Raw genomic sequence first — 25832 nt, 5'->3', positions numbered from 1 at the left:
TTGGTTTGTGTGAAAGTTATAGAGCCTACAAGCCATGCTATGAATTATTGAAAATGTATCAATCCTAATGCACTGATGGCCTATCTCAGTTCTTGAGGCCCTAAAATGTCAGGACAGTACAATAACCCCCCAAGTGACCCCTTTTTGGAAAGAAGACAGTCTGCGGTATGTAGTAAGAGGCATAGTGAATTTTTTGAAGTTGCAATTTTTCCCCCACAATACTTTGGAAAATTAAGAAATATATATATATTTTTTTTCTTCACTAAATTATCATATTTACAAGTTATTTGCCACACATGGTGCAGGCATAATTGCAATTACACCCCAAAATACATTCTGCTATTCATCCTGAGTATGGAGATACCCCATGTTTTCAGACTTTTCCACAGCCTGGCCACATACAGAGGCCCAACATCCATGTAGCACCATCAGGCGTTCTAAAGGCATAAATTACACATTTCATTTCCTGAGTACCTATCACATTTTTGAAGGCCCTGGAGCACCAGGACAATGGAATTACCCACAAAGTGACCCCATTTTGGAAAGAAAACAGCCCAATGTATATTCTGTAAAGGCATAATGAGTCTTTTGAACATATAATTTCTTTCTACAAGTTTTTGGAAAATGTGGAAAGAAAATGAAAACCTATTTTTTTCTCACAAAGTTGTCACTTTAGAAGATCTTTCTAACACATAACATGTACATAGCCAAAATGACAACCCAAAATACATTCTTCTACTCGTCCTGAGTATGGCGATACCCCATGTGTCAGACTTTTCCACAGCCTAGCAACATACAGAGGCCCAACATCCATATAGCACCATCAGGCGTTCTAAAGGCATAAATTACACATTTCATTTCCTGAGTACCTATTACATTTTTGAAGGCCCTGGAGAACCAGGACAATGGAATTACCCACAAAATGACCCCATTTTGGAAAGAAAACCCAATGTATATTCTATGAGGCATAATGAGTCTTTTGAACATGTAATTTCTTTCCACAAGTTTTTGGAAAATGTGGAAAGAAAATAAAAACCTATTTTTTTTTTCACAAAGTTGTCAATTTAGAAGATCTAACACATAACATGTACATAGCCAAAATGACACCCCAAAATACATTCTGCTACTCGTCTTGAGTATGGCGATACCCCATGTGTCAGACTTTTCCACAGGCTGGCCACATACAGAAGCCCAACATACAAGTACCACCTTCAGGCTTCTAACATATAGCATGTAAACACCAAGAATTACACCCCAAAATACATTCTGCTCAGCAAAGGCTAAAAAAAGGCTCACCTGTGGTTTTAGCAGGCAGGGACACCGTTGCAGTCAAAACATTTTCTAGACAGCCAAAGGAAATGTCCAGGAATTGTCCAGGCAGCAGACAGATACGGAAAATTATGAACATGGTTCAGTACAGTCCAAGGTTTAGCAGGTAGTTCAGGCATAGGCATGTCCAGTTCAGGTGGCAGGCACAGGCATGGCCAGTTCAGGTGGCAGGCAAAGGCAGGGCCAGTTCAGATGGCAGCAGGCGGCACTTTGTACAGTGGGCCTTGGTCAGGTAAGACCTGAGGACAGGGGTAGAGGCTTCTTCCCACCCAAATCTCTACGAAGCCTCCGAGTCTCCAGACCCTAATCCGAGAAAACGAAAAACCTGGAGAAAAATGTTTTCTCCACTCGGAAAACTTTTTCTGGAGCCCCTCACATGTGAGACCCCTGTGCTGTACAGTGGCAGGGCAAATGATCAGTTCAGGAGGCAGGCAAAAAGCATGGTCATTTAACAGGCCGAGGTCAATTCACGTTGAAGGCAGAAACATGTTTGGCAGAGGCATAGTCATTTAACAGTCCGGGTCATACACAGAAATGGCAGAAAGTGGAAACTGGAAAGAAATCATCTTCACTTTACTAATAGTGTAGTGAAGTATGATAGCTTCGATAGCAAGTTCCAATGCAGAGGCCTGGCTGGGAGGGACAGTCTGGACAGTAGTATCGGGTGTCGCGGCGAATTCCTCTACTTGTACACACACAACATGTTTTTGGGGGTTTGCAACCTGTTTGGGTAGGAGGGAGGATGTCGGGAAAGTGCCTTTCATGGAATCTGGATACTGCATCAGAGCGAATTAGTTGAGTGGGTTGGCCATGGGGATAGACAAGGGCTGTGATAACATCTTGGAATCTTAGATAGGTCAGGGAACTTTGGGTGCTCTTAGAAAAAAAAATATATGAATTGAACATGGCCAGTTGCATCAAATAAACGGCGACTTTCTTGTACCAAAACAGTGATCTCCTGGTGGCCAAGTAGGGCTGCATCATCTGGTCATTCATATCCACCCCCTCCCCATGTATAAGTTATACTCATGGATACATTTTGGCTTCTGGATGGGGCCATTTCTTCTCTGCAGTTCCACCAAGGTGTCATTGTGTATTGTGGAAAGGATGTAGACATCTCTTTTTTTTCTCTCTCCACTTCACCGCTAGTACCACGTCAGTCCGCATACTGGCCATTTCCCCGTTTTAATTTCTTGGTGACCAATATCTGTGGGAAGCCTTTGCGGTTGGACCGTGCTGTCCCACAGGCCACAGTCTGCTTAAGGTGCAGATGGCGGAAAAGTGGGAGACTTGTGTAGAAATTGTCTACATATAGGTGGTAACCTTTCCCAAGCAATGGTTGTATCAGCTGCCAGACAATTTTGCCACTTGTTCCCATGTAGGTAGGGCATCCAGGGGGGTTTAGCTGTCGGTCTTTTCCCTCATAAATTATAAAGTCATATGTGTAACCCGTGGCCCTGTCACACGCCTTATAAAATTTTACCCCGCGTCTGGCTCTTTTACTGGGCATGTATTGTTGTATTCAAAGTCATCCAGTGAAGTGTAATAGGGATTCATCCACACAAATATTTTTATCAGGGGTAAACATCTGCTTGAAACTGGTGGAAAAAAAATTGATTAGGGGCCGAATTTTAAATAATTTATTGTAACTGGGATGATTTCGAGGGAGGCATTGGGCATTGTTATTGAAATGTAAAAATCTCATGATCATCTCATAACGGTTTCTGGGCATAATTGATGAATAGACCGGCATGTGGTGGATAGGTTGGGTAGACCAGTAGGAATGGACTTAATTTTTTTTTGTTAGCCCCATGTTGAGGCCAAGGAAAATTTTAAATTCTTCCATGGTGAGAAGTTTCCAAAAAAAAGGACAGGCATAGGAAGAACTTGGATTGTTGGCTAAATGTTGGCTGGCATATAAATTACATTGCTCCATAATGTCGGTTAGGAGATCATTGGTAAAAAATAAATGAAAATAATAAAGTGGGATTACATTTTCCGTCTGTATCTGAGGGCCTGGCAGGGATGTTAAAAGGGGAATTACAAGTTCTACTGCCATGTTGGATACAGTAGAACATCTGGAAGGCTAGTATGGGCACTGCCTCGTTGATGGGATGCTCCATTGCTAGCATCTGGCCTATCTTCAAGGAAGGTTGCAGAACTGCTGGTGGATGCCTGCCTATCCCGGAGTGCTGCGCTGCTGGTGGATGCCAGCATATCATCCTGGAGTGCTGCGCTGCTGGTGGATGTCTGCGCCTGCTCATTTCTCCCGTTTCTCCTTGTTAGGATTCTATCTTCCACAGTTTCCACCTCGGAGCCACTGCTTTCCACTTGCTCATAATCACTATCCGAGTCTGACGGAGAGAGTTCCCCACTACTCTCGTCCGACATACTCTGGAGTATCTGGAAAGCCTCCTCTGCGCTGTACGACCTTTTAGTCATGTTGACGGGCAGATGTCAAATGGCGGGCGGGAGATGTCAGATGGCGGGCGTCAGTTGTGCCTGGTGGCGGGCGTCAGTTGTGCCTGGTGGCGGGCGTCAGTTGTGCCTGGTGGCGGGCGTCAGTTGTGCCTGGTGGCGGGCGTCAGATGTGCCTGGTGGCGGGCGTCAGATGTGCCTGGTGGCGGGCGTCAGATGTGCCTGGTGTCGGGCGTCAGATGTGCCTCGTGGCGGGCGTCAGTTGTGCCTCGTGGCGGGCGTCAGTTGTGCCTCGTGGCGGGCGTCAGTTGTGCCTCGTGGCGGGCGTCAGTTGTGCCTCGTGGCGGGCGTCAGTTGTGCCTCGTGGCGGGCGTCAGTTGTGCCTCGTGGCGGGCGTCAGTTGTGCCTCGTGGCGGGCGTCAGTTGTGCCTGATGGCGGGCGTCAGTTGTGCCTGATGGCGGGCGTCAGTTGTGCCTGATGGCGGGCGTCAGATGTGCCTGATGGCGGGCGTCAGATGTGCCAGATGTTGGCGGGAGGCAAATGTGTGATGGCAGGTGTCAGATGTGCCTTGTGATGGGGGGCAGATGTGCCTGGTGATCGCGGGCAGATGCGCCTGGTGATGGCGGGCAGATGCGCCTGGTGATGGCGGGCAGATGCGCCTGGTGATGGCGGGCGGCTGATGTGTCAGATGGCGGGCTGATATGCCCACTGTTGGCGGACAGATGTGCCCGCTGTTCTGTATGACAGGTGTTTTTGGGGGACACTAGCTGGGTGATCAGTGGGTAAACAGCAGACAAACAGCTATAAACTCACTGATCTTCCCAACTGAAGCACAGATCTCTCTTCCTCTCCTCACTGACAGGTTCTGTGTGAGGAGAGGAAGAGATAAGAGCAGGTACAACCGCTCTCTATTTACATTACATGACGACTGTGATTGGACACAGTCGTCATGTGATCAGGAGGGCCAATCACATGGCCCTCCTGTTGTATACTGCTCTGCAGTCTCCAGGGGTCACAGGCAGATCGGGATCGCGCCGCTGCGTGGGCACGCGATCACCTGTTATCTGCCACCCATCATCCTTTGTTTACCATACGATGGCTGTGATTAGACACAGCCATCGTGCGGATCAGGAGGGCAAATGACATTGCCCTCCTGCCGATCCGAGATGCGGCGTGTGCGGGGATCGCGCAGCTGGGCGGGAGCGCGCCCGCGCGATCCCGCTACTTTGACAGGACGTTCAGGAACGTCCTGTCAGAAGTAGAGAGCTCCCACCCGGCCGGGTGGGAAGTGGTTAAGGAGGGAGGGCAGCACAGTGGTGTAGTGAGTAGCACTCTCACCTAGCAGTAAGAAGGGTCGCTGGTTCGTATCCCAACCATGACACTACCTGCCCGGAGTTTGCATGTTCTCCCTGTGCCTGCGTGGGTTTCCTCCGGGTACTCCGGTTTCCTCCCACAATCCAAAGACATGCAGGTAGGTTAATTGGCCTCTGTCCAAAATTGGCCCTAGTATATGAATGGGGACCTTGGATTGTGGGGACCGACGTGAGTGTGCAATGTACAGGGATAGGGACAATTGTAGACACTCACTCAGGTTGAACTGGATGGACTGGTGTCTTTATTCAACCTAACCATGAAACTATGATTTGTACCTCAGATTGTGAAGCTGAAACTTCAACTGTTGTTTCCTCCGCAGAGGAGTAATGAGTTTGTTTTTCACAATCATTTGAGGGTAATAGATCATCCTGTCCCCACTGTTCCCCTGTTAAGGGGTTTGGAGTGGGAGAGAGGGATCTAACATGCTTCTTATCCCCTTCAATGGAGGATGTGATTAAAGCCACTAATCTTCCTTCTAAGCCCTGAAGGGCAGAGGAACATGCATCTTCAGTCACGTATACAGGGCCTGAAGTGTGGGAAGCAGTTGGAGGAGATGGAAACTGTGGAAGAAAGAATCCTAACAAGTAGAAGCAAAGAAATGAGCAGGCGCAGACATCCACCAGCAGAGCAGCACTCCAGGATGATAGGCAGGCACCCACCAGTAGCGCAGCACTCTGGGACAGGCAGACATCCACCAGCAGTTCTGCAACCTTCCTAGAAGATAGGACAGATGCTAGCAACGGAGCATCCCATCAACGAGGAAGTGCCCATACTAGCCTTCCAGATGTTCTACTGTATCCAACATGGCTGCCCGATACATCAGTAGAACCTGTAATTCCCCTTTTTACAGCCCAGCCAGGCCCTCAGATACGGATGGAAAATGTAACCCCAATTTATTATTTTCACTTATTTTTTTTACTAATGACCTCCTAACCTACATTGTGGAGCAATGTAATCTATACGCTAGCCAACAATCCAAGTTCTTCATATGCCTGTCCTTTTGTTTGGAAACCCTCACCGTGGAAGAATTTAAAATTTTCCTCGGCCTAACCCTCAACATGGGGCTGACAAGAAAAAATGAAGTCCATTCCTACTGGTCTACCCAACCTATCCACCACATGCTGGTCTATTCGTCAATGATTCCCAGAACCTGTTATGAGATTTTTACATTTCAACAACAATGCCCAATGCCTCCCTCAAAATCATCCCAGTTATGATAAATTATTCAAAATTCAGCCCCTAATCAATTTTTTTTGCACCAGCTTCAAGCAGATGTTTACCCCTGATATAAATATTTGTGTAGATGAATCCCTATTACACTTCACTGGAAGATTTGGAATACAGAATACATCCCCAGTAAAAGAACCAGACGTGGGGTAAAATGTTATAAGGCGTGTGTCAGGGCCACGGGTTACACATATGACTTTATAATTCATGAGGGAGAAGACAGGCCGCTAAACCCCCCTGGATGCCCTACCTACATGGGAACAAGTGGCAAAATTGTCTGGCAGCTGATCCAACCATTGCTTGGGAAAGGTTACCACCTATACGTAGACAATTTCTACACAAGTCTCCCACTTTTCTGCCATCTGTACCTAAAGCAGACTGTGGCCTGTGGGACAGCACGGACCAACCGCAAAGGCTTCCCACAAACATTGGTCGCCAAGAAATTGAAACAGGGTGAAATGGCCAGTATGCGGACTGAAGAGGTACTAGCGCTGAAGTGGAGAGATAAAAAAAGAGATGTCTACATCCTTTCCACAATACAAAATTACACCTTGGTGGAACTGCAGAGAAGAAAAGTGCACCCAAGGTTCCCTGACCTATCTAAAATTCCAAGAAGACGTCATCACAGCCCTCGTCTATCCCCATGGCCAACCCATAAATTCGCTCTGATGCAGTAGCCAGACTCCATGAAAGGCACTTTACCAAAATCCTTCCTCCTACCCAAACAGGTCACAAACCCCCCAAAAAAGTTTTGTGTTCAAGTAGAGGAATTCGCCGTGACACCTGATACTACTGTCCCGACTGTCACTCCCAGCCAGGCCTCTGTATTGGAACGTGCTATCGAAGCTATCATACTTCACTACATTATTAGTAAAGTGAAGATGATTTTTTTCCAGCTTCCACTTTCTGACATTTCTGTGAATGACCCAGACTGTTAACGACTATGCCTCTTCCAAACATGTTTCTGCCTTCAATGTAAATTGACCTTGGCCTGTTAAATGACCATGCTTTTTGCCTGCCTCCTGAACTGATCATTTGAACTGCCACTGTACAGCACAGGGGTCTCACATATGTGAGGGGCTCCAGAAAAGGTTTTCAGAGTGGAGAAAACATTTTTCTCTGGGTTTTTAGATTTCTCGGATTAGGGTCTGGAGACTCGGAGGCTTCGTAGAGATTTGGGTGGAAAGAAGCCTCTACCCCTGTCCCCGGTCTTACCTGACCAAGGCCCAATGTACAAAGTGCCGCCTGCTGCCATCTAAACTGCCTATGCATGTTACCTGAACTGCCTGCTAAACCTTTACTGTACTGAACCATGTTTATACTTTTCCATATCTGTCTGCTACCTGGACAAATCCTGGACATTTCCTTTGGCTGTCTAGACAAATGCTTTGACTACTCTGGAACGATATTCCTGCCTGCTAAAACCACAGGTGAGACTTTTTTTTTACCCTTTGCTCAGCAAAGGCTATGTGTTAGAAGCCTGAAGGTGCTACTTGCATGTTGGGCCTCTGTATGTGGCCAGGTAGTGGAAAAGTCTCACGCATGGGGTATCGCCATACTCAAGACGAGTAGAAGAATGTATTTTGGAGTGTAATTTTGGCTATGTACACGCTATGTGTTAAGGTCCATACACACGATCAGACTTTTTGACAACAAACATGCAAATTAGCTGTTTTGGAGCAACATCCGACCATGTGTACGCTCCATCGGACAAACTTTTTTGGTTTTCATCGGACTTTTGTTGGCTGTGCGAACGGACAAACTTTCTGGCAACAAAAGTCCGATGGAGCAAAGTCTGATCGTGTGTACAGAAAGCCATAGGACTTTTGTACAAAGTACAAACAGGCATGCTCAGAACTAGAGGTCGACCGATATATCGGCCGGCCGATATATCGGCCGATATTTGCCGTTTTTTAAATAATCGGCATCGGCCGATTGTGCTGATAAAAAGCCGATTCTACAGCGGGACTTTGAAATGACTTCTGTAAGAAGTCAGTGTGAGTTGCCTGAGTCGTCATAGCAACCCTTTCCTCCTCTCTGGGCAGACTGCCAAGAAAAGAACTAAATGATACAATGTTTACACTTCTGAATGAATGAAGTAATCTCTGTGTGTAGAAGTTCTCAGTTTAACCATTTAAAGACTAAATCTTTTCTGACACTTGTTGCTTACAAGTAAAAATCCTGTATTTTCTGCCAGAAAATCACTTAGACCCCCCCAAAATTATATATATTTTTTTAGCAGAGATCCTAGGGAATAAAATAGCGGTTGTTGCAATATTTTATGTCACACGGCATTTGCACAGAGGTCTTTCAAATGCATTTTTTTGGGAAAAAAATACACCATTAAAAAAATAAAAATAAAATAAAAACAGTAAAGTTAGCCCATTTTTTTTTTTTTTTGTCCAAAAGTTTTGACTACCTGTTTTTATTTAATATATAGGTTTTTTTTTTTTTAATCTAGATCATACATACAAGTAAACTGATTGGAGGTTTGTTTTGTTTAATAAATGTTTAAATGTAAGACATTTTCTGTATCACTTATGAAGGCTGCTTTCACACTGGAGCGGACAGGCGTTGATGGTAAAACGCAAGTTTTAGCGGCTCTTTACCATCATTTTAGCGGTGCTATTTGGCTGCTAGTGGGGCACATATAACCCAGCTAGCGGCCAAGGAAGAGGTTAAATGCGCCCATGAAGCACTGCTGCCAAATCGCATTGCATGCGCTTCGGCAGTGGTGCCAGGTCATATCAATGGGCAGGAGTGGTGGAGGAGCGGTGTACACCACTCCAAATGTGCTGCTTGCAGGCACCTTACAGGCGCTATTTTTAGCCCAAAAGCGCCTTAAAAAACGCCCCAGTGGGAAAGGTGTGTTAGATCAAGGGGGATTAAAAATAAATAAATAAAATAAAATCGGCCTAACATATCGGCCCAAAAAAATCGGCATCGTATATCGGCTATCGGCCGCCATGATTTCTAAATATCGGCATCGGCCAGAGAAAAACCCATATCGGTCGACCTCTACTCAGAACCAATGCAAAAGATCAGACAACAATACAGAAGTTGACCAAAGGTGGCAGGAAAGAGCAGGAAAACCACATGATTTGATGAAAGTTGGCTGAAAAAGTCCTGCTGTGTTTATGCAATACAAGTTCAGGGCCGACACCCTTTGTACAAAAATCTAAAGGAAAGTTTGTACAAAGTCCTATCGTGTGTATGAGGCTTTAGAAAGATCTTCTAAATTGACAACTTTGTGAGAAAAAAAAATAGGTTTTCATTTTCTTTCCACACTTTCCAAAAACTTGTGGAAAGAAATGACATGCTCAAAATACTCATTATGCCTCATAGAATTATACATTGGGTTGTTTTCTTTCCAAAATGAGGTCATTTTGTGGGTAATTCCATTGTCCTGGTGCATCAAGTCCTTCAAAAATGTGATAGGTACTCAGGAAATGAAATGTGTAATTTATGCCTTTAGAACGCCTGATGGTGCTATATGGATGTTGGGCCTCTGTATGTGGCCAGGCTGTGGAAAAGTCTCACACATGGGGTATCTCCATACTCAGGACGAATAGCAGAATGTATTTTGATGTGTAATCGCTATTATGCCTGCGCCACGTGTGAGAAATAACTTGTAAACATGACAATTTAGTGAAGAAAAAAATATATACATATATTTCTTAATTTTCAAAGCAATGTGGGGAAAAATTGCGACGTCAAAAAATTTTGCTATGCCTCTTACTAAATACCCCAGACTGTCTTCTTTCCAAAAAGGGGTCATTTGGGGGGTTATTGTACTGTCCTGACATTTTAGGGCCTCGAGAAATTAGATAGGCCATCAGTGCATTAGGATTGATACATTTTCAATAATGCGTAGCATGGCTTGTAGGCTCTATAACTTTCACACAAACCAATGATCATACACTTATCAGGATTTTTTTCACCAAAGACATGTAGTAGAATACATTTTGGCCTAAATTTTCGCCAAAATAAGATTTTTTATGGTTTCTTTTAAAAGAGAAAGTAGAAAAACATTTTTTTCAAAATATTCGCTCTTTTTTTGCTTACATCACAAAAAATAATAAATGAAGTGGTGAATAAATACCACCAAAAGAAAGCTCTATTTGTGTGAACAAAATTATAAAAATTTCATTTGGGTACAGTGTAGCATGACTGAGTAATTGTCATTCAAAATGAGAGAGCATTGGAAGCTGAAAATTGTTCTGGGAAGGAAGGGGGTTTAAGTGCCCTGTATTGAGGTGGTTAAACAGTGTCTATACACTATTAGTCTCTAGAGGAGTTAAGGCATTTTACAATATAATTGAAAGAAAAGTCACAGGTGGACTTTGCAGTTCCTATGTTTTCCTCTTACCTTTTCTTCGCTGCAGGATACTGTTGCAAGCAGACAGTTACAAACTTCACCCGTCACGGCGGGCAGCGTGGTTAAACCTTCAAAGACTGGGGTCCTTTTAATAAGGGTTATACTCCTTTGGACCATGTATAGCACCCCTCAGGACAGCTTTAGGTAATGTAGCAAGACCAAAGAGTCCTGGTTCCTAGGGTCCAGCCCTCAAAGAGGAGTGTTCTTTTATGCGAGGCCCGGGTACCATCCTGGAGCCGCAGTGGCGGGATGGATCCAGTTGTTGAGGCTTTTTAAATCCAGCATTGATCCCTCCCGGAGCTCCACAGAGCACATCTTCACTCGTGCCAACACCTTTAGACACTGGAGAAAAAATTGAGGTACTCCTGGAAGGAGGAGGGGTTATATAGGGGAGCCAACTTCCTGTATTGGGTGTGCCAGTGTCAACACCTTAAGATAGCTATAACCCACTAAGTAAATACTTAAGGTTCTGTGTCCTATGATGTACAATAAAGAAATCTCTGTATGCAATAATTGAAAGGATGTGTTAGGGGGCCATGGCCAATTGATGGAGGAGTGAGGACGTGTCTGCCTTCAGCTCCACTCTCACTGCAGCTAACTTCAGCCATAACAGGGGCGTACTCAATCGGGAATCGCTTAAAACATGTCTCAGCGATCGCGGGCAGCTTCCCAGACACTGAGGACGGACCGGGCAAAGCATGGCCTACTGGACTCGTTCTTCCCAGTGATCCGTTGGTCTGGGAAGGCAGGCACCAAGATGGCGTTGGAGAAGAAAGGCCCCCGGCACCACGAGGCCACAGCTCCAGAGCCGGCAGCATCCTCGATCCCATTGTCTCGATCGGTGAGTGATACAGCTCCCCATGCCTCACCAAGCTCCCTATCCTCATAGTGACAAGGCCCAGACCTCACAGATCGGATGGGAGACGGCGACCTTAAGTGCCATATTTGGTCCCTCCCTGCTAGAAAGGACCTGGATTCACTGCCAGAATAGAGAAGGCATTTATCCAGGACATTGCTCAATTAAAAGCAGATACCACACATTTGGGGGGCAGGCTGGAGACTTTACAATAGCCTCACATAGTCATGCTGCAGGAGGAATGCACTGCACAGAGCCAGAAGATGGAAGCCCTAATATCCTAAATGGATGATTTTGAAAATCGCAGCAGAAGCGCTAACATACGCATCCGCTGCATGCCTGAAGTTACTGTACCGCAAGATATTATCCCATCCTTGGAAGGAGTGTTTAGGGAAATACTGGGACTTTCAGACACCACCCTGATAGAAATTGCTCGGGCACATGGAGCCCTGAAGCCACCTTTCTAGGACCCTGAATCCCCATGTGACATTATCTGTAAACTTCACAAGTACACTTTGAAGGACCGCATAATGCAGAAGATGAGGATCAAACCTTACTTTGATTTCGATGGGGCAATGTTGTTTTTGTACCAACACCTCTCCAGGCGCACTCTTATGCAACACAGGGCCCTGCGCCCCCTGCTCACACCCATTCAAGAGGCAGGCCTTACCTACTAATGAGGTTTTCCTTTTAATCTGCAAGTGGTGAAAGAAGGGCGGCAAGTTATGGTACGCAGTATAGATGACTTGCCACACTTCCTGTCTGCCCTGCGACTAGGAAATGTGGACTCAGATTTACCAGCTTTCTCCCTCCCACAGCCATGGCAAACAGTGAGAGGCAAAGGACGCCATAGGAGCAACCAATACCGCACTGCCAGTACCTCCTCCGGCCCTGCTTCCATCAGGAACTGAGGAAACCTTACTTCTAAGTGAAGATGACACCACTGTACTTCTCTCCTGAGCCTAACTGAACTTTCATACTTTTGGCAGACACTGGACTTGCATAATGGGCACCCCCTGTTAGCACTTAGACGCCTTATAGAGGCGTTAGGAGTGAAACGGGGTTCTTATCTTCCCCATGCTGGCCTCTGTTCCCCCAGTAGGCTTACACACATTGGGTGTAAACCCTGAACAGGAAGGTGAGTCACGGCCTGGGACCTCTCATGTGGTAGGAAGGCACCCCGGGTTGGACTCGCTGACTACTTTTTTGATGGGTTGGCTAGACTCTGCCAACCCCTCCCACATCATGACCAGCGGCTACTCCTCTGCTCTGATGGAATTCCTGGATCTCCAGGGCTTCTGTTAAGGTAGTTCCTATAATGTCTGGGGTCTTTGCTCTCCACACAAATGGAGCAAGTTATGGCTGAAACTGAAAAGGTTGGGGGCCCAAATACTGTTTTTACAGGAAACACACTTCACCACCCAACCCACACCGAAACTACCCACCCACATATTCAACCAGTGGTTCCTTAGCACCTCTATGGTTCCTAAGGCGAAAGGCACGGCCATAGCCATACACAAATCATGCCCTTTCCAACCTAAAGCACATTTCTTAGATTCCATGGGTAGGTTTGTCTTACTGAAAGGGGAGATAGCTGGGACTCCTTACACTCTTGCTAATGTTTACGCCCCTAACTCCAACCAATTGGCATTCATAGACACAATATTGGATCGCCTGAATGAATTTAGGGAAGGCCACTTTATCCATAACTGCTCGGCTCACTCACATGCGTTTAAAAAACGGTTTAAAAAAAGGCATCCAATCCCATTTTTGTTTGACAGCTGGTGAATACTATCCCCCTCAGCTAGGTACTACAGCTATTACTCTAAAGTCCAAGATGTTTACACCCGTATAGACCTCCTATATGTAGGTTAACACACCCTCAAGCTACTACAGACAGCATCCATAAAGAGCATTGCAATATCAGAATACGCGCCTGTGACAGCTACTTTTACATTGCCGCAAGGCACTCAGCGGTTATAGTCATGACGCCTAAATGAGAATCTCTTGGATGACACTGCAGTGGTGGCGGGGGTCTCAGATGTTAGAACGCATTACTTTAAAGAAAATACTACCGAAGATGTATGCAAGGGGATGATATGGGAGGGACACATAAGTCTGTCATCGGGGGTGAGCTGATTTCACAGGGAGCCAGGTGCAAGAGGGCACGACAGGCTGACTTTCAGAGGGTTTTGAAAACCCTGCGACAAGCGGAGCTCCTTCATAAGCATCACGGAGACCCGGAGGCTCCAAAGAGGCGGCTGGAGCTGAGAGAGCTATTCTCTCGACTTCTAGACTGTAAAGAGTGTCAGCAACTTTGTTACCTTTCTCATAAATACTATGAGCTTGGCAACAAAGGTAGTAGGATGCTGGCTAGAGCCCTCCGGAAACGTAGGGCCCACACTCACATCCATAAACTCCAATCCACTTCTGGTGGAGTGGTCTCCCATTCCTCCAAAATTGCCTCCCTGTTCGGCGTGACTATTATGCAAAACTCTATTCATTAGATTCTGCCGCATCACCTGAGATTGAGGCCTCTAAATGCCATGACATTCAGGAGTACTTGGTAAAGGTTAGAGGAGCAAAAGGTGGAGCTGCAGTCTCCTGTGGTGTCCTAAAACATTGAAGCGATAATACAATCATTACCCAATGGGAAAAGCCCAGGTCCTGATGGGTACACAAAGGCGTACTACACAGCACCTTCCTCCCCCTGCTTGCCGGTTCTATGTGTAGATACTTTAACTCGATAGCCAAGGGAAATCCGATCCCCCCTGAAGCCCTACTAGCTCACATTACAGTGCTTCCCAAAGAAAGCAAAGATCCCACCCTAGCTCAGAATTACCATCCAAAATCACTATTGAACATGGACATTAAAATGCTAGCAAAAATATTAGACAACCGCTTGAAACATCTCATTCCTCACATTGTACACCCCGATCAAACGGGTTTTGATGCAGGCCACGAGGCACGCGACAATTCGCTAAGAGCTATCCACCTAATTCATTGGGCACGCTCTAGTCCAAAACAGAGCCCATACCTGGTCCTATCGACAGATGTAGAGAAGGCCTTCAATCGGGTAGATTGGTCCTTCCTGAGAGCAGTCCTGGAGACCGTAGGACTAGGCCCCTTTGTGCTGACATGGATCATGGCCTCTTCTCCTATAGATTCCAGATAAAAAATGGCACGAGGCAAAGCTACTCTCGCCCCTCCTGTTTGCCCTTACCCTGGATCCTATGTTGAGCAGAGTGAGGGCTAACCAGGACATTAAGGGACTGACGGTAGGAAATATGGAACACACTCGGCCTATGCGGATGATGTCCCGTTCCAACCAACGGAGCCCCTGATCTCGTTGCCGAACCTCATGAAAGAACTCCATCAGTTTGGAGCCATCTCCAATTTCAAAATCAATTGCTTAAAATCTAAAATTTTACCGATAGTGCTCCCCTCTTTTACTCAGGTATAGCTTAAAGGCGGTGTTCCCCTTCACCTGGGCCAAATCCACTATAAAGTACCTGGGTATCCAATTGACTGACAGCTTCGAGACAACAACTACCCCATCTTGCTGACAACGGTCAAAAGCGACCTCAATCACTGGACTAAAACAACTTTCACCTGGCTAGAATGGGTGATTATTAAAATGAAGTTACTCCCCCGCGTACCATTCTATTTGCAGATGTTACCGATACCTCTGCCCAGTACCAGTTTCTCTTCGATCAACAGCATGCTTAAAGAATTTGTGTGGAACACAAAGAGACCTAGAATAGCTATGAGAGTGCTGAAACGCTCCAAGAGGGTTGGCGGCTTAGGTATACCAGATATCCGAAGATATTACAGGGCCATTGTTCAACGGATTCTGAATTGGCGGTTTCATACTCGTACTAGGCTGTTGGTCCCAAGTGTATGGTCGGTAGGGACCTTGCCTATACCCCATGGTTAGCTACGGAAAACAGGGGGTTGTCAGAGACCACTTCCCCCCTAACGAGACAGGCTCTTAAGGTCTGGGATAGGATTAATGGTATATACTCTCTGGCCCCCTGTGTCCCCACTTGGGGGCTTTCGCTGGTTTCTTCCAGGGGAGAAAATTGCATTTTTTAAGATTACCCACATCTGATGATTCCAATGCCCCCTGTGGAAAACTTTTAGAAAACGGGAAATTCCCCAATCCGGAAACTCTTAGGGCTCGCCATGGTAGCTTCCCAGTGGACTTTTGGCACCATAAGCAACTTAGCCATTTCTTTACAGCACGTGGCATACCCATTAGAGCCATCTCTCAACTTACGCCTTTCAAGCTTCTCTTTGCTGCGAAGAAATCAACCCCTCACATGATATCCAAGCTATATCAGCTACTGGGCACATCCACGTCAGAGACCAAGGCGGCCTATATTAGGGGGTGGGAGTGAGACCTAGGAAAGGAGGAGATTTCTGAGGCACAGCTAGCTCCCCTATACCATCTAACTCAGTCTAACTCTATTGAGTCTAGCACACAAGAAACCAATTATAAAGTTACTGACAAGGTGGTATAAGGTGCCGGCTGCGTTCTCCCACATTTACCCTACCATGTCTGACCGTTTCTGGAAAGGCTGTGGCCTCCGCGATACATTACTTCATATATGGTGGGAATGCCCAAAAACCCAACTTTTTTGGAAGGAAATTAAGACACAAATAAAAGCCGTACTAGATATTGATGTCCTCCTCTTACCGATGCACTTCTTCCTCCCTATACCTCCTATGCCGGTTAGCCAACATAGGAAGTGCATGTTACCGCACCTCCTGAATGTGGCTAAGCGCCTGCTTCCAATCTACTGGAAGCAGGCACATATACTTAGTCTGGAAAAATGGACCAGGAAGGTGACGGAGATTAAGGAGGCAGAGGAATGGGTAGCAACATGCAATGGCACTAGCGAGCGCTTTAATACTATTTGGGCTTCATAGCTGCACCACACCTCTGATGCAGGGTTAATTCCCTCCAGTCTAGATACCGCCCTCCTGGAACTTGCAGAGCCCTCCATTTGGGGACGTAAAGGGCAAAGTAGTGCAAACCCTTGAGGCGGAGACCCCAGGCCCATGAAGACCATTACTATAATATACTCTATTCCTCTTTGGTAAGTTGAGTGCTGGTCGTGAGCCAGTAATTGAAAGTGCCTTGTAGTAAAATGGATATATGCCAAGTGGAGGTGGCTCTGTCCTCCCCCTCCCTTTTCATTGTTTTGCCTCTCTTACTCTTCTCATTTTTCTGTTAGGTCATGGGTCCACATATCTTTACCCAGTCTAGGCCACATAAAGACCATCAGGTACCATCCCACGTTCAGGTCTGCTTTCTCTAAATAATGGAAGAAGACTCCTCTCCTTATGGTAATGTAGATGGGACTTGACGGAGAACTAGGCCTCCCCTAACCTGCGTGCCCATGGAATGGATTTCTGCCGGAGAGGGTTTGATGGAGGCTATTTCAGCCCCCCCCCCACACCACCCCACAGAGGGCACAAGGGCAGGGGCACTCCTTCAGAATTGAGACTGTAGACCAGGGGTCTTCAAACTACGGCCCTCCAGTTGTTCAGGAACTACAATTCCCATCATGCCTAGTCATGTCTATGAATGTCAGAGTTTTACAATGCCTTATGGGATGTGTTGTTCCACAACAGCTAGAGGGCCATAGTTTGAAGATACCTGCTGTAGACCCTAGCAAAAACTAGCTGACAAATATACCAGCTGAAACAGAATAAAAAGTCTACAGTCAAATATACCAGCTGGGCGGACTATTCCTCCCACCGTAAGTGCCACAATAACACAGGGAAAAGTACCATGATCTAACATAGTTGATGTGAATCTTAATAATTGAGTTTGGTCTTACTGCACATTGCGGTTAATGTTTGAAATATATTTTCTCATAACTTGTTATGTTTGTTATTCTAAATAAAGAATATATAAACAAAGACGGATGTGTTAACCTCTTACGGACCGCCCGCCGCAGTTTTACGGCAGCTGTTTGAAGGAGGATATAGTTGTTATGGCAGCATAACCTCGGTATCCCCTTCTTCAGCGGGAGGTCCGCTACAAGATAAAAGTGGTCTCTGTGGCGGATTCGCCGTGAGATCACTTTTAGCAGTGGCGGAAGAGGGTCCCCACTCCCACCGCAATCCGGTGCCCTCTGCCGCTTACCGGAGCCGTCGGCAGCGGCGGAGGCGATCGCGTCTTGTCTCCTGCTTGGTATGGAGACGAGGTGAGGGGAAGATGGCCCCCACTCGTCTCCATACAATTGCTGGGCGGAAGCAACGTCAAAACGTTCCGCCCACAGCTCTTTTTCCCCCAAAAAAGCGTGCTTGTCAGACCACTACGCAAATGCGGTGTGAAAAAAGTATTATCATATCATTTTATTCTCTAGGGTGTTAGAAAAAAAACATATATAATGTTTGGGGGTTCTAAGTAATTTTCTAGCAAAAAAAACGAGGTTGGTCCTAAGTGGTTAAGCTGGCCATACTTTTTTCAGTCAGTGAGGTGAACTAAAAAACGGAACCAATTCCATCATTCACACTTTGGAGGTGGATAGGGGAATCCTCCCCGCTGTCAGAATGCACAGATCTGTCAAGTCTGTTCAACCGCAGTGGGCCAACACATTTAAAATAAGTCTGGCCCCAGGTAAATTTTGATCCACGTATGGCCAACTTTACCACCCTCTTGGATAATCCTAATTTGCCTAATCCTCATCCGAGCGTAGCATTGTGATGATTAGGGACAGTACTGGGTTTAAGGACGTACTTACTATTAAGGAGCAAAGAGACAATACTATAAGCACTTCATAGCATGTTTAGCAATGAAATATACAGTATGAGGTGCATTCATAAAGTATTCGGATCCCCTTCACTTTTTTTATTTGTATTATATTACAGCCTGATGCTACAGTTGTTTAAATTCTTTTTTTTTCTCATTAAACTACACTCCATAATGACAAAGTGAAAACAGAATTTTAGACATGTCTGTGTATTTATTAACCACTTAACAACCGGCCCATAGCCGAATGACGGCTACAGAATGACGTCCTCCCAGAATTCCGCTCTCGTGCGCCCCCTGGGGCGCACACTCGAGAGCATCCGTGACCATCGCGTGATCAAATGACGGAGTGATCACTTGTAAACAAACCGGCGCCATGTTATGACGCCGGTTCCTCCCTCCCCCTCTCTGTACCGATCGGTACAGCGGAGAGGGAAGAGATTGGTGTCAGCAGCGCAACACTCTGCAATACCCTGCAACGCTCTGCAATGCCCTGCAACACCCGCCAATACCCTGCAACACCCGCCAATACCCTGCAACACTCTGCAATGCTCTGCAACACCCGCCAATACCCTGCAACACTCTGCAATACTCTGCAATACTCTGCAACACTCTGCAATACTCTGCAACACCCGCCAATAACCTGCAACACTCTGCAATGCTCTGCAACACCCGCCAATACCCTGCAACACTCTGCAACAGTCTGCAACACCCGCCAATACCCTGCAACACTCTGCAATGCTCTGCAACACCCGCCAATACCCTGCAACACTCGCCAATACCCTGCAACACTCTGCAATGCTCTGCAACACCCGTCAACACCCTGCAACACCCACCAATACCCTGCAACACCCGCCAATACCCTGCAACACCCGCCAATACCCTGCAACACCCGCCAATACCCTGCAACACCCGCCAATACCCTGCAACACCCGCCAATACCCTGCAACACCCGCCAATACCCTGCAACACTCACCAATACCCTGCAACACTCACCAATACCCTGCAACACTCACCAATACCCTGCAACACCCGCCAATACCCTGCAACATTCTGCAATGCTCGGCAACACCCGCCAATATCCTGCAATGCTCTGCAACGCAATACTCTGCAACGCCATACTCTGAGATACCCAGCCACAGTCGGTGATACCCTGCAATACCCAGCCATAGACATCCCCCCGCCGCTTCTACCGACTCGCCAATACGATCAAAGCCAGAATCTTTTTTTTTTTTTTTTTTCAGGCTTCCCAGCTTAGAGGTGAGATGCGGGGTCTTATTGACCTCATATCTCACTGTAAAGAGGACCTATCATGCCATATTCCTATTACAAGGGATGTTTACATTCCTTGTAATAGGAATAAAAGTGATCAAAAAATTTATTTTTGGGGAAAAAATGTCAAACTAAAATAAATAAAGTAAAAGTAAAAAAAAAAATATATATATATTTTTATTGTTAAAGTGCCCCTGTCCCCATGTGCTCGCATGCAGAAGCGAACGCATACGTAAGTCCCGCCCACATATGAAAACGGTGTTCAAACCACACATGTGAGGTATCGCTGCGAACGCTAGAGCGAGAGCAATAATTCTAGCCTTAGACTTCCTCTGTAACTCAAAACATATAACCAGTAAAAAAAAATTAAATCGTCGCCTATGGGGATTTTTAAGTAGCGACGTTTGGCGCCATTCCACGAGCGTGTGCAATTTTGAAGAGTGACATGTTAGGTATCTATTTACTCGGTGTAACTTCATATTTCACATTATGCAAAAATTGGGCTAACTTTACTGTGTTTTTTTTTAAGCACAAAAGTGTTTTTTTTTTCAAAAAAAAAGCATTCGAAAAATTGCTGCGCAAATACCGTGCGAGATACCATTGTATTCTCCAGGGTGTTTGCTAAAAAAACATATATAATGTTTTGGGATTCTATGTAATTTTCTAGCAAATAAATGATGATTTTTACATATAGGAGAGAAATGTCAGAATTGGCCTGGGTGCTCCAGAACGCCTGATGGCGCTCCCTGCATGTTGGGCCTCTGTATGTGGCCACACTGTGTAAAAGTCTCACACATGTGGTATCGCCGTACTCGGAGCAGAATGTGTTTTGGGGTGTAATTTGTGGTATGCATATGCTGTTTGTGAGAAATAAAATGATAATATGACAATTTTGTGAAAAAAAAAAAAAGTTAAAAAAAATCTTGATGTTACAAAGAATTGTGGGAAAAAATGACAACTTCAAAAAACTCATCATGCCTCTTACTAAATACCTTGGAATGTCTTCTTTCCAAAAAGGGGTCATTTGGGGGGTATTTGTACTTTTCTGGCATGTTAAGAGTCTCAAGAATTGAAATAGGCTGTCAGTACTTCAGGTGTGATCAATTTTCAGATATTGGCACCATAGCTTGTGGACTCTCACAAAGACCAAATAATATCCACCAATTTGTACTTATTTTTACCAAAGATATGTAGTAGTATAAATTTTGGCCAAAATGTATGAAGAAAAAATTACTAATCTGCTAAATTTTATAACAGAAACAAAGAAAAATTAATTTTTTTACAGAATTTTCTGAATTTTTCTTTTATAGCACAAAAAAAAAAAAACGAGCGGTGATTAAATACCACCAAAAGAAAGCTCCATTTGTGTGAAAAAAAGGACAACAATTTCATATAGGTCCAGTGTTGTATGACTGAGTAATTGTCATTCAAAATGTGAGAGCACCGAAAGCTGAAAATTGGTCTGGTTATTGAGGGCGTTTAGGTGCCCAGTGGTCAAGTGGTTAAAAAGAAAAAAACACAAAAATATCACATGTACACAAGTATTTAGACCCTTTATTCAGGGTGTGGTCTTTTTGGGTTTAAAACTTACTTGTAGCTGTTGATTACCATATCATTTACCGAAACGTGTCCTTTACCCGTGTAAGTCATCTCGCGGAACTGCAAACAGTAAAGTACAGCTTTGTCGTGACATATTAGAGAGCACAGTTCGACTTCATACTGCCAGCTCCTCCCACACTTACCCTATTATTGTGTTTGGCCTGTTCAATGGTGGCAGTAAAGAGGAAACATCGTGCTGGAACTCCTGCTTTCTTTGCACAGCTGATGTACCTGAAATATTGGAATACTAGATTATTCTAAACATTAGCTGCTACTGTGGCTGTTCTGTTGCTGCTAAATTTCCCCCAGATTTTAGTGCAGACTGATTCCCAGAAGTGTCACCAGCTCTTGGACAGGTATAGCCCCCATTCACACTTGAGTGTTTTTCTGCTTGTTTCCCTACCCCCGACTATGCAGAATCACATTCTTTCTAATTGTGCCTGTGCACACTTGTACACTCTGCAACCACATGAGCTTTTTTTGTGTAGTCAGACATTTTTGATCATATAGGCTTCAATGGGAACACCTGTAAATGCACAATACATGCATATTTACAGCTGAAAATTTCTGTTCTTCTATAGAACTGTCCTGTACTGAAGAGTACTGAAGCTTTCAGCACTCTGTGGGAGCTTTGGCAGTGACAGAGTCCCTTTAAAGTGGTTTTAAAGGCTCAAGCTTTTTCACCTTCTGTGTGCACATCCGAGCTCCCTCTCAATCCAGCGATGTGCATGAGAGCTGAGCTTTTCCTGAGTCTCTCATTCCTCATAGGTTGAGACAGCAGTGGGAACCACTGGCTCCTGCTACTGTCAATCACAGCCAATGAGGAGAGTTGGGGGGACGGGAACAGGGGACGAGCTGCTGCTTTGTGTGTCTTATGGATGCATAGAGTGGAGCTCGGGAGCGAGTATGCACCAGTGCCCCCAGAGCAAGCGGCTTGCTGTTGGGGGCACTGGCTGAAGAGCGCTGGCTGGGGACCCGAAAGGAGGAGGATCAGGGCGGCTCTGTGCAACACCACTGCACGGAGGAGGTAACTATAACATGTTTGTTAGTTAAAAAAAATAAAAATAGGATTTTTGTACCGTAAAATGCTTTTCTCTGAAGGCAGAACATGTAAAAACAGCAAAACTGCACAGTACCGCCCAGGGGCGGGCGGGGGGGCGGTCCCTACTGGCTATAACCCCTCACTCTGCTTCCAGCAGCTCAGTTAATCAAAAAGCAGTACAAAAATAAATAGGAGGGTGGGTGTTGTGTCCATCAATGAACTTCAGAGTAAAGGATTTTACGGTGAGTACAAAAGTTCTATTTTCTCTTTTGTTCATTTGACGGATACAGCATCTTTAATCTTGACCTTAAAGACGTTCCCCCAAGCAGTGTCAAAAAACGAGGGATGGGAATAGAAGAAAATAAACTTCACCCATAACAACCAGAACTCCTCAACAGAGGAGTTGCAACCTTAACCACTTAAGGACCAGGCCTCTTTTTCAGACTTGGTGTTTACATGTTTAAAACAGTTTTTTTTGCTAGAAAATTACTTAGAACCCCCAAACATTTTATATTGTTTTTTTTTTCTAACACCCTAGAGAATAAAATGGCGGTCATTGAAATACTTTTTTTCACACCGTATTTGCGCAGCGGTCTTACAAGCACACTTTTTTTGGAATAAATTCACTTTTTTGAATAAAAAAAATAAGACAACAGTAAAATTTGCCCAATTTTTTTTTTATATTGTGAAAGATAATGGTACGCCGAGTAAATTGATACCCAACATGTCACGCTTCAAATTTGCGCCCGCTCGTGGAATGGCGTCAAACTTTTATCCTCAAAAATCTCCATAAGCGACATTTAAAAAATTCTACAGGTTGCATTTTTTTGCGTTACAGAGGGCTAGAATTATTGCTCTCCCTCTACCGATCGTGGCGATACCTCACATGTGTGGTTTGACCACCGTTTTCATATGCGGGCGCTACTCACGTATGCGCTCGCTTCTGTGCGCAGCAAGCTCGTCGTGACGGGGTGTTTTTAAAAAACGTTTTTTTTTCTTATTTATTTTAATTGATTTTATTTATTTTTACACTGTTTTTAAAAAAAAATGGATCACTTTTATTCCTATTACAAGGAATGTAAACATCCCTCGTAATAGAAAAAAGCATGACAGGTCCTCTTAAATATGAGATCTGGGGTCAAAAAGTCCTCAGATCTCATATTTGGGCTAAAATGCAACAAAAAAAAAAAAGAAAAGAAAAAATGACATTTAAAAAAAATATACCTTTAAGAGGTATGGGCGGAAGTGACGTTTTGACGTTGCTTCCGCCCTCCTATGGTATAGAGACGAGTGGGGGCCATCTTAGCCTCACTCGTCTTCATACCCAGCTAACGAAAGGACCCGATCGCCTCCGCCGCTACCAACGGCTCTGGTAAGCGGCAGAAGGTGCGGGAGGGCGGCGGGAGGGGGGGTGGCACCTCTCCCGCCACCGATAGCGGTGATCTCGCGGCGAATGCGCCGCGGAGACCACCGTTATCGTACAGCCGACCGGCGCCTGAAGAGATGGATATCTCGGTTGTGGCAGCAGCTGCTGCCGTTACCGAGATACCCCTCTTCAAAAATAGGACGTACATCATCGTGCGCTGGTCGGCAAGTGGTTAAACAGCCGCCTGCAAAACCTTGCGGCTGAAGCATGCATCTGAAGATGCTCTCACATCAACCTTGTAAAATGTAGTGAAAGTGTGAACCAGGTCACCGCCTTACACACCTGGGAAATGGATGCTTGATGTCGGAAAGCCCAGGAGGCACCGATTGCCCTGGTCAAATGTGCCGTGCCCGGAAAGGGGGGGTGCCCGCCCACTTACGGCATAAGCCTAAACCACAATCTGTCTGATCCACCAAGAAATGGTGGCCGACGAGACCGCCAGGCCCTTCTTTGGAACAGCCACTGATGCAAACAGCGAGTCCGACCTCTGGAAGGGAGCTGTAGCAGATACACCTGCAGGGCCCGGACCACATCCAAAGAATGCAAGGCGACCTCTTTGGGATGTAATGGCCGAGGACATAAGGATGGAAGCACAATGTCCTCATTTAGATGGAAAGTCGAAACAACCTTTGAAAGAAATGAAGGCTGCGGACGCAGCACTGCCTTATCCTTGTGAAGTATCAAGTAGGGAGACTTGCATGACAATGCCGCCAACTCAGAAACCCTTCTGGCAGATGTAATAGCCACTCGAAAGGCTACTTTCTGAGAGTGTGTCAATAAGGGAATCTCCCTAATGTTTACAAATGGCGGATTCTGAAGCACTGATAGCACCAGATTCAAATGCCACAGTTGCAGCGGTGGTCGAACCAGAGGGGCCACATGTCAAGCCCCCTGAACAAATGTACTCACCAATGAACGAGTCGCCAAAGGTCGCTGAAAAAAAAGACAGCCCAAAGCTGATACCTGCCCCTTAATGGTGCTTAATGCAAGTTTCTGATCCACTCCTCGCTGCAAAAACAGCAGGATCTTGGAAACTGAATAAGTACGCGGACCCCACCCCATCTCCTCACACAAGGAGATGTAGACCTTCCACATTCGATGATAAATCATCCCAGAAGATGACTTCCGTGCCCTCAGCATAGTGGATATTACCAAATCCGACAGACCTCGGTCCCTTAGCACCAGGCTTTCAACAGCCATGCTGTTAAAACCAATGATGGTAAAGTACCGGACCCTGGACAGAAGGTCCTCTAGCATCAGCAGCTGCCAAGGAACATCCACCACCATTTGCACATGTCGGCGTACCAAGGACGTCGAGGCCAATCTGGGGCTAGCAGAATCACCGGAATCCCATCAGCCTCTACTCTGCGTAGCAGACTTGGTAGAAGTTCGAGTGGGGGGGAAGGCATAAATCAGCCGATATTGCCCCCATGGAGCCACCAACACGTCTGCCCAGGGAACTTTTGACCTGGCCACAAACCTCTGTACCTTCCGATTGAGTCGAGAGGCCAAGACAAAGGAGCCAAAATACATCCGGATGCAGCGACCAGTCCCCCTGGTCCAGCAGCTGACGACTTAGGTAGTCCGCCTGCCAGTTTTCTACGCCCAGAATGTACACAGCCAACAGAGCCAACATGCACCGCTCTGCCCACTGCAGGATGTGAGCAACTTCCAGTGCTGCAGCCGATCTTCTTTTCCCTCCTTGATGGTTGACATACTCCATCACCGTGGCGTTGTCCGACTGGATCCTGACCGGACACCCCTGCAGCCTCTGTGACCATGCGGAGAGGCACTGCCTGATCGCCCAAAGCTACAGCACACTGATCGACAGGTGGGATTCTTCTTGTGTCCAGTGACCCCGGGCCGACTGTACGAACCAAACTCCCCCCCCAGCTCGAGTGTAGAATTAAGCATACGGTACTACCTCGAAAGTGGTTACCATGAGACCCAGAAGTCACATGCAAAAACGTAGCAACGACCACCACTGGCCGCAATGCTGACCCCACCACTGTAAACATGGACCTGGAACCGCCTCGGCGCTTCTGTAGGCAGGGCCCTTCTATCGGAATCATGGTTACCTTATTTAACCTGGACACGGGGGTTCAATGACCGGAGGAGATGTCTATTTTTTCAGGAAACTCTCC

General features: G+C 45.9%; 1 protein-coding gene across 2 annotated transcripts in view; it reads right to left on the bottom strand.

Moving 5' to 3' along the window:
* PNKP (polynucleotide kinase 3'-phosphatase) overlaps positions 1 to 25832 on the bottom strand; it is a 603977-nt gene that overhangs the window by 8386 nt on the left and 569759 nt on the right. For both annotated transcript variants that reach the window (XM_077457083.1, XM_077457082.1), the window contains exons 15-16: positions 21364 to 21451; positions 21213 to 21280 (exon numbers count right to left, since the gene is read on the bottom strand). In XM_077457083.1, coding sequence (XP_077313209.1) covers positions 21213 to 21280; positions 21364 to 21451 — 156 coding nt within the window. The remainder of the gene's footprint in view (positions 1 to 21212; positions 21281 to 21363; positions 21452 to 25832) is intronic.

Source organism: Lithobates pipiens, unplaced genomic scaffold (assembly GCF_037356315.1).
Source record: "Lithobates pipiens isolate NorthernLeopardFrog02 unplaced genomic scaffold, aLitPip1_a1.2 Scaffold_27, whole genome shotgun sequence".
Lineage (NCBI taxonomy): Eukaryota > Metazoa > Chordata > Amphibia > Anura > Ranidae > Lithobates > Lithobates pipiens.
This window is presented reverse-complemented; position numbering and strand designations above follow the sequence as displayed.